Source organism: Nicotiana attenuata, unplaced genomic scaffold, assembly GCF_001879085.1.
Source record: "Nicotiana attenuata strain UT unplaced genomic scaffold, NIATTr2, whole genome shotgun sequence".
Taxonomy (NCBI): domain Eukaryota; kingdom Viridiplantae; phylum Streptophyta; class Magnoliopsida; order Solanales; family Solanaceae; genus Nicotiana; species Nicotiana attenuata.
Genome location: NW_017670738.1, coordinates 97,336 through 107,678, shown reverse-complemented (window position 1 = coordinate 107,678; position 10,343 = coordinate 97,336). Strand labels below are relative to the sequence as shown.

The 10,343-nt window shown below is 34.4% G+C and overlaps 1 protein-coding gene across 1 annotated transcript; it reads right to left on the bottom strand.

The window, feature by feature from the left end:
- Positions 1-3,813: 3,813 nt before the first annotated feature.
- LOC109242816 (aspartic proteinase nepenthesin-1-like) lies at positions 3,814-4,819 on the bottom strand. Its single transcript, XM_019409679.1, has 2 exons — positions 4,612-4,819; positions 3,814-4,499 (listed from the first exon to the last, which is right to left on the bottom strand). Exons 1-2 carry the CDS (start codon positions 4,817-4,819, stop codon positions 3,814-3,816), a joined length of 894 nt encoding a protein of 297 aa, XP_019265224.1.
- Positions 4,820-10,343: the final 5,524 nt, after the last annotated feature.

The window sequence follows — 10,343 nt, the reverse complement described above, 5'->3', positions numbered from 1 at the left end:
GAACAAGTTGTACATTCAAATTTGAGCATTTGACATTGGAGATGTTCAAAATATTTGGCATGTAGAAGAACTCACTATGATCAAGAGTTGGAGAAAATTTTAAGTCTATTGTCTAGTATATTATAGTTATTTGATAAGATGCAAGATGACACCAGCAAATGTATTCAAATAATTTACTCTTTTTTGTTATGTAGTTGACTCTATTGAAATTATGAATTATACTTGTTTTGGATCTAATGAAATATATTATACGTTTTAGAATGATTATTTATTGTTATTATTATTGAAATTAAATAGACACTATTGGCATTAAAAATGTAAAATTATTTCTTAATTTTAACTAACGATAAAAGATTGTCAACAATCACTTTTACCGGCAATATAGTGGCTCTTTATGACAATAATAAATGTCGCCAGATGTATTGCCTGGACATCTTTGAAAGACTTTTAGCGGCCTTTTTAATTGCCGGCACCAATAGCCGCTAACACTCTGAGACCTTTAGCGGCAATAAATGGGGTCTTTACCAACAGTCAGTGAAATGGCCGGTAAAGCCTTTGCCGACGCTGGATACAATGGCCAACATTTAATTGCCGGTAAAACTATTAGCGGCCATTTATATTGCCGCTAAAGACCTTTTTTGTTGTAGTGAGATTAAAGGAAGGAGGATTATCTTGTTTATTTTTGTCTTTGGGAACTTTTAAGGGATGTTTTTTATATCATTCTTGGTGATTAGCTTTGATTTCGTTCTGGTAACTCATAACTCAATGGGGCTTCCTTTGTCAGAGTGTTATATTGCAATTTATACAGGAGTCCTTACATTGTACTACCAGGCAAGGGGGTTAAAGGTACCAATTGTGCTGAATGTATATCATAAATCTTTATATGCTGATGTGGAGTAACTTTACAACATGTAAAGGAATGACTATGTAGCCCTTTTGATCTCTGATGTGCTTCATTATTGAACAGTTATTTGTAACTGCTTTCCAAGATTCGTGTATTCGCACATAGAAGTTTGAGGGGTGGGCCTATTATCCACCAAGTTTTGAACCATGTGCCAGTTGCCCTGGGGATTTCTCAGTTATAAAAAGAAAAAAGTTGGGCTGGATGAATGTGGATATCAGCCAGCTCTGGTACTGCTGTTTGTGTTCTCTAAAGTTGCTGCGGCTTTTCCTTTTCCCTATTGAGCATCTTTTTCACTTATGGCCTCTTTATTTCAAATCATTTGTATAATGAACCAATTTGAAACTGCAAATTCAGTCTTTTCAAAATGTAAATGCAGTTTTTGTATTGGTTTAATTGAACCACTTGAATAATCTTTACTTGGGGGTGGGCAGGGTTTCAGTTTTGTGACCAGAGCATGTTAGAAAGAGCTTGGACAATGAGGCTATGGTGATGAAGTGTAAAATGATGCCTCAAATGGAAAAATGTGATTTCATAATTTGCAGAGAATGTTACTTGGATAGTGTGCGAAATGGTAAGTGGATATTGTCCTGGTCGCAAAGAGCCTCCTTATAAGGGTGCTAGTGATGAACCCAACTCGGAAGCTAAAGGCCAGGCAAATCCACTGCCTTCAAGGGGTGGAAGAGGGTGAGTGAAGAAGAATTTTCACCTTTGCAGTCTTTCATGAATCTAACTCATGATTTTGGTCATGCTAGATGACATTTTAAGACTAAAGGAAGGTTTGCTGTGGCAATGGCTTGTGGCACTATGAATTTGGGAGAAGCAATGATAGATCTGAATCGTTCAGACTATGTAACAAAAAGAACTAAACCTTTTGGTGTGATATATCTTGGCTTCTCTTGATCAGTTGCCAAAGCTGTGCCCTGTGATCAACTGCTGATACAGAGAAGGAACCATCCCTTTAACTGCAAACACAGTCCTTTCCATTCTTGCTGTTGATTATCCTGTTGAAAAGGTGACATGTTGATATATCAGATCGAGGTTCTCGAGTGACATTTGAAGCTCTTGCGCAGCCGCAAGCTTTGCAAGATTATGGGTTCTCTTCTGTAAAAAGCATCACATAGAGCCTGGAAATCTTTGAGGCATAATTTGGCAAAAGTATGATCCATTGAAGAACAAAGTGACCTGATTATTAGGGACAAAACAAGGGTGAAGAGATATATGATGAATTCAAGGTGAGGGTTTAGATGCCTTGCCAGATTCAATAAGGTGTAGCTGAATTTGGAGGAACCAAGGAAGGCTGCTGCATGAGTTGCGACAAAAATTTTGCCTGAGAAAGCCAGCAAGTTCTCTTGCTGTACAGAGTGAGCTTGGGATCTCTTGAAGGCTCTTTTTATGAAATTTCTGAGAGGTCAACCGGGGCACGGATGCTTTATTTATCACCTACTGAACTCTTCATCACTTACTGAGACCATGGGTTTCATATGTTGCTATTATGAAGACGAAACCAAATGGGGAAAACAGGTATATATGGATATATGTTTCGACTACAAAAGATTTGACAAGTTATATTCTATACATAATAGGGGCTGGAGATCAGTTTATAGATGTTGTGACAGGTTATGTTGTATACATAATAGGGGTTGGAGATCAGTTTATTGTGTAACAACAGGAGAATCTTCTAGAGGGACAACCTCAATTAATCTGACAGATAGGCTCCTCCAATTTCTCAGATGGTCAAAAGGTTTGATTAAAATCTTCTTTTCGCAACAATGCTCTATATGCAGCCCCAATAATGAAGTTTCTGTAGAGGGTGGTGTATTTCAATGTGGTAAATGTATCACTTCAATTTTCCTCCTTGTTTATTGAGTTTTGCCTGCAATTCACTCTTCTCAGGAAAATTCATTTGTACAAATCCCTCAGTATTACCTTTTTGGTGCTCTACTGTCTAGTGCAGCTGTGCGGAACCAATATTTCACCAAGAGGATTAAAAATATAAAATCGTAAACATACAAAGAAGCCAACATAGAGTATATACTAAATAAACATATAGTATATTTACCTATCTACATTGTGCAAATTTCTAGCGATGCTGTTAATTGGCGTACAAAGGTGGCTCTGCCACAACATAGCGGGTAATTTAGTGCACCGGGCCTGCTTTTTTATCTAGACTGATTTACTTATTTCAGTTGCTGTTGAGTGTTGTATCAAGCTTATACACAGGAGTTTGTATTTTTCTTCCAGTATAATAGCATATTAACGATACCCAAAATTACTGTTTGTGAGTTAAAACTAAGAATGCCATCTCCTAGAAGTTCGTTTTATTAGCATATCTTAATTTGGATTAGAATTGTTCCCCCCACATTTTCAACAGTAGACCTCTTTGGGATGATTGGACCTGAAACCCACTCTTCTACTGAAAGTTTTAGGCATAACACATATGAAGAATTAGCACTTTAGCATTTGAGCCATTGCTAAATAAATACAAGTTAAAGATATCAAGTAATAGAAGTTGGTTAATCTGCTGAAGTTGTAAGGGCAGATAATGTTGTGTAAGATATACGCAATATGGTCCTCTCTTTCTCATATTCCGCATACAGTGAGAGCTTAGTGCATCAGCCTGTTCTTTTGATCTAAAATAATTTTCAAATTCCAATACTCTAAGACGATTGGACCTAAAATCTCTTACTTGATGTTGTTTACTAATATTTTCTTGTGTAGGTTCTTATTATTAAGTGTTGTAGTTGGAATTCGAGTATGTGCTTTTGTTTCTCATGCTAAGTTGAAAAGTTAAATATATATATATCTGAGCAACTGAACATGTTTAAAACACTATTGAAGGTAAAGATGTTGAGAATATTAAGACTTATATCACTTAAGTAGAAACATCAAAGAAAATCACATCGTAATGATCAATCAAACAGACGGTTACAATCTATCCTAGTGAAGGACATCCTCATTGTGTTAAAGTCAATGCTAACATAGAAATATTGTTGTGCCCAAACTCCAAGTATGCTAAAAGGCATCTTCTTACTTTCAGAAATTTGTATAGACAAGCAGAAATGATCAACGCGATCTTGTCGAAATAAATTGTCAGCACTAAACTCCATTTTAGCATTTTCAGAAAAAAGATATGCTATAGTTGGAAGTACTTTAAGATCCCGAGTGACAATTCCATAGTAACAAAGCTCGTCTGGCCTGTTGCTTATAAATTCTTCTAACGTCGTACCAATCACAGATTTAATTTCTTCCTTCAGTTTCTTGTAAGCTATCTCAGGCAAATAACTCGAAGTGGCCCCACTATCAACAATCATTCCACCTTGGTGATCGATCCTCTTGAATATGATTGGATCAATGTCAAGAAACTTGTCCCCTACACTGATCTTTTCTAAAGTTATGTAGTATTTGCCTATAACCATAAACATGGGAGTGGATGCTCCTTCAATTATAGGCTTACCTCCCAAAGTTAATGCGTTTGAATCATATTCTATATCAGTTATATTACCAATACAATATGAAAATCCTGTATAATTTTGTTGAGAAACCAAAGAAACAGCTCGTTGTCCAAGCCCAAGAACTCCACGAACCTTATCTGCACCTTCAGAAAATATTGATGAACATCCAAAAATAAGACGCTTGAAAAATCACTTCTGTTCAATTGCTTAACTCAAATGCCACAACTTCAGACGCAAGATGTCCCCTAGTCCTACCTGTTGCATAAGAATAAGTATACTCACATCTCCTCGTCGAGACACCACATTTGCCTTTAAGAATCATAAGATCACAAACAGATGTCCCACAATACACATCTTCAACATATGATGAAGATTCTGCATAGCAGTATAATGGAGCTGGTGATTCTTCACCACCAATAATAAAGCCACAATGAACCCAAAGTAACAAACTACCGGTGTCCATGGTAAGAATTTGTGGTACGGGGGGCGTACCAATCTTTAATGGAACAAGAAACTTAGAGGTATATGCTGGGTAAATCTAAAATTTATTGCCATCTTTTTCCAGATCAGTTATAAGATATGAAATGCGAGTCTCTGATCTCTCATTCATTATTCTCACACGATCTTCGAGTGTGAGTTCTGGATTGTAGAAAGGCGAGTTCACGGCTTCATAGTGAATCATTTTTATGACTAGTCTCTCATGATGGTATGGGGAACTTGGTGCGGTTACAAAATTTTGTAACAGTACTAATATTACAAGAAGCAATTCCATCATTTTCAGAAATTAACAGGAGAGCTAGCTGTTGGTTATTTTTTTTGCCTTTCCTTTGGAAACTAGAGACAAGTAATTAAGAGAAATGGGGTGCATGGAGTCATATGGATAGTTTCTTCTTATAGATGCATTCTTAGTTTCTGATCTAATTAGACGCTTCTTTTTCTGTGAGTTAACTACTCATTCAACAACTTAGGTACATAAGGTTTGAGTTCTTAATCTTGTCAGAACACACATTTTGCGAGTGCATATATAGTTCATAAGAAGTTGATGAAGTATACATGATTATAAAATATTGAAGAAAATAAGAATATATCGAGAGAGCACAAAGGGCCCTTTTAGCTATTAAAAAGAATCATTTTTTCCGGAATCAGTGTTTGATCTTGAAAATTTCAAACTTCATTTGAAGTTGAATTTCGGAATTTTTCGAAAATTTGAAAAACTCCAAAAAAACTGTTTTTCAAAATTTTCACTTCAAATCAATCAAAAAAAATCAAAAACGGCTTCAAATTGTATTTGTGTCCAAATAAAACTCTAATTTTCAAATATCATTTTTACTTGAATTCTTTTTCTTTTTCAGAATTTTACAAATTCTTATGTTTCTAACGCCCACTTAGTAAAACAAGTGGAAAAGTTATTTTCTCGTTCCTATGAATACATGAAGTGATCATCTAAAATTTCTACAGTAATACTTTGAGTTCTTTTCATTTCTTAAATTACGTATATTTCAACATTTTACATTCTTGGAGAGAGCCTGATTCCTTATGTACGATTTTTTTTTTTTTTTTATGAGTTTATAACACGCACGCAAATTATTATTAATAATGTATCGATTTAGAAACCCTACTTTTTCTAATCCCACATTAGGTTATGTAACCTAATTTTTTTTACACTTGTTATATATCTTTTTTTCTACCGGTTAATGTACTCTATTTTCAGGTCCAAAAAGAAAGCTTGTTCTGCAGCAAGTGGACTCCGAATGTCATGAATTACTTGTGATGTAACCACCTGCAGGTTGAAAATGTTTTGAAGGGGAGTCTTGGCGTAACTGGTAAAGTTGTTGTCTAGTTACAGGTTCGAGCCGTGGAAACAACCTCTTGCAGGAATGCAGGGTAAGACTGCGTACACTAGACCTTGTGGTCTAACCCTTTGCCGAATCTTGCGCATAGCAAAAACTTAGTGCACCGGACTACCTTTATATCAACTGCGGCAGATTGAGTCGCTTTAATTGTACTGCCAACAATAAGACTAAATTACAGAAACTCCACTTGGGGCTTTGTTTGCAATAAATTTGGGCAGAAAAAGAGAATTGCAATCACAAACAACTATAAAGAAAAAAGAATTTTATTGATAAACATTGTAGGTTACAACTCTGTTTATCCCTTGATTCCTTCCCTCCGATTTATTCTACGTGATTCGAGGGCCTTAGCGGCGTATTTCTCGAACGTAGGACTTTTAGCAAGACATATTTGACATGTCTTTTATCTCTTAATGAATATTCCAAGAGTTTCATGGAATTTCGGAGATCTCGTATTTGATCTCCTTGTGCATATTCCGATAGTTTATGGAATTGCTGAGATTATCTTTGAAGAACATATGTAGCCTTATTTATAGGCATGGATCAAGGTTTGGGTGGAGTAGTCACCAAGTAATCCTAATAGACTCCTAATATTTCAAGAGTAGTCTTGAATATAGGATTTATCTTGATCTGTTAAAATTTCAGTGTCTACAGACTAATTAAATATTTGATCTTAAAATACAAGAAGTACTGTATCATATTACATGGATGTTTAATGTAATTCACCCTCTGAGATTAGTAGTGTATATTTCACACGCAGGTGGGGTTGTTCACAAAAATCCGAAAACTGAACCAAGATGAACTCGAACCAAATCGATCAAAAAACCCGATACTTTTTTGGTTTCGTTGGTTTTGGTTTTGAATTCTAAAATTGATCAAATTTGATTTAGTTTTGGTTTTAATCAAAAAATAACCGAAAAAACCAGAACCAAACCGACTATAAAAGTAGCTATTTAAACTTATTATTACACCTATATATATGTATATTTTTATATAAAGTTTCTAAAATTTTATAGTACATATTAGTCATTTATATTTTTAGTCTAGTTCTTTGCTATTATAATAATCTAATTTTTTGCCTTTATATTCTGGTTTGATTGGTAGTTTTCTTTTGCTAAGTACAAGAATTTATTTCATGTTAAAAATAATCAATTTTTAATTGAGTAGTTAAATTATTCACCACTATTTGATTTAGTTATCATTAATATATCTTGGTAAATGATAGACTTGTCAAAGAGAAATTGATTTGATAGTGTTACATTGAAAATGTAATCAACCGGAATATGCATTTGGGTAGTGTGTCTCATATTTAAGAAAAAAACCGATAAATAACCGAAAAATCGAAAAACTCACAAAAACCGAATCGATAAAAAACTGGCTTAATTGGTATGGTTTGGTTCCAATATTTGAAAAACCGACTTACTTGGTTTGGTTTCTTTTTAGGAAAAAACCGACCCAAACCGAACCATGAACACTCCTGCGTACAGGTTCATGCGTGCGTTATCAATTGTCAAATAGAAGAACCTTTTTTAAAAAGGGTATTATATATTTTTGAAGGAATTTGCAACGGATACGTAATATATATACCATTTAGTACTACGAGTTATTGTATCAAAATTGGTAAAGAAGAATCCTTAGTCCAACTTTACCTTGAATTACGCAAAGTGTTATAAAATCTGACTAAAAACAACAATATTAACACATCTGCCGTTCCCAATTAGAAATTTCTCTTTGACTAAGGGGAGAGTGATCTCATTTACCCCACCACATTCTTTCATAGTGATATTATACGACTTTTTTTTCTTTTAGTTAATTTTTTCCTATTGTGGAACTGAAAAAATGGAAGCTCAAAACTTCACTCTCATCACCATCATAATTGTCCTCTCTATATTCGTCTCACCGACTATTGCATGGATAGACAAACAGATAGACGAAAGTTTTTTCGTAAACACAGAAAATTGCGTAAACCTTTCGTTTACTCCAATGTAAAAGCAAGTGTATGAAGAAAGTTTAAGGGTTATCCATGAATGCAACGAGGATTTCCATATTCAAATCCATGGTTATGAGGTAACAGGTTGATGGCCAGTTTCAGAATTCTATGAAGCTTTAAAACAAGTTTCGATTTTCAACAATAATGAAACTGCGTTGACACAACATATTGTTGGGATCATGCCCATGTTGTCCAGCCAAAGGCCCAATGACCTAATCCTATTCTCTTTTGGTTTTCAATCCTATTTGGAATTGGATTTGGTTTATTCCTATTTTGAGAGAGTTTTGACTTTAAGAGAAAGCACCACTCATGATCTATAAATAGGACAACCTTGGAGAATTATTCTATGCTCATTGATACAAGTCTTTGATAGACTTAAGCATATAAGAGTGGGTTTTGAGAGAGCTTTCATCAAGAGAGAAGACAGAAGAAAAGTATTTGTTTTGCTGCAGATTTTTATTCCGACCAGCCAACTTCAAATTACGTTTTCCGATTCATTAACCGTTGGATCGGGCTGAAGTTTTGACTGAGTGTTCGTAACATCTTGATCTTGGATTTGAACGATAGAGATTGGATTTGGAGGCTCGTAGCATCTGATTTCGAGCCTCGAACAGCAGCTTCATTTTGTGGATTATACTCTTTCTTCAATTGATTAATTGTTGCTCTTGTTGCTATTGTTGCTCCGTGTTTGGCCTTGTTGTGTAGCCAATTTGGAGAACTTTTGTAACCCTCTTATTGTTATAGTGGAGCTTTTTGGATCTTTGTGATCCCGTGGTTTTTACCTTCGATTTGAAGGGTTTTCCACGTTAAAATTTGGTGTTCTTTATCTTCTTTATTTTCGGGTTTGCCTCTTCCTCGACATTAACACATATTTGTTATTTAGCCTTTCCTGAGAAAGTTAAGGACAGTGCTTCACATATCAAAAGGCGTTTCATATTATTAGAAACATTATGTATAGCTTTAGATCCAACAATGATCATCCATCAATATTGCGATTCTTGCGAATTATGACTTTGCAGTTTTATGTATGTCTATTTATTAAAATGAATTTTGGAGTGTCGTATTCATGAAAAGCTACTTGGTTTTGAAGTCTTTGTGATAGATTCTATATATCTAAACTTTGTAGTATACTTTTATTTCTTGTCCATATGGTGACATTAGTAATGCAGCATCCCACTAGGAATAAGTTGCCTTTGGTAGGAAGCTAAAACGGGGGCTTGTGGTAGGGAGCATTTTACCTCCAAAACTATATGGTTGGTAAATAATTAGAAATACTATCATAGTTTGTGTACAGCTGAGTTACTAACCTGAACTTTTTTAACTTAAAAAAGATTATAGAATACAACTTTTTTACAGTGGTGTACCGTACCATATGATATTATACTAATAAAAAAGGCCTTAATCCTAGATAAGTAGATATTGTTATTACGGCTAGAAAAATGATGAGTGGTGTTCTCTGCTTAGGATGTGCTTGATATAATAAAAATTATTTTTCATCAATATATTTTTTGCGAGAAAGTCATTTTTAATAGTGGATCACCAGTTTTTCATGGAAACGGATCTATTTTTCGAGGTGTACCTATGATATTTTATATTAATAAAGAGCCCTTAATTCGTTTTCTTATGTTCGAAAAGAAAATGAGTGGTATTTTTTGTTTAGGATGTATTTATTAGTATGACAAAAGTCATTTTCAGGTAAAAATTTGTTATGAGAAAGTCATTTCATGGTGTTTGATTACTAGTTTTTCGTCAAAAGGAAGAATATAGCTTCTAGCACATATGGCAAAATCGTTTTCTTTCTTTTTTCAACAGCATAATCATTTTCAATACAATTAGAGTTTCTGGCTTTCTGTTATACCATACACACGTCTAGAATCCTAACGCGTTGTACCCTTAAAACTATGTTAATGGGTTTGGGCTCCCTTTGCAGAAAGCTGGGATGTATAAAGAAAATTGATAAATAGCACCAAACCGGCAATTTGAGTTCCGGAAATTTAATTTAGTTTGGTATTGAAGAAAAAAATCCAATCGTTATTGGTTTGGTTTGGTATTAATTAAAAAAAGTCAAACCTAAATCATTATATGTATACAATCTTTGCAAATATGCTAAACATAAAAACATTTATTATAAGGTAATTTATAATTTT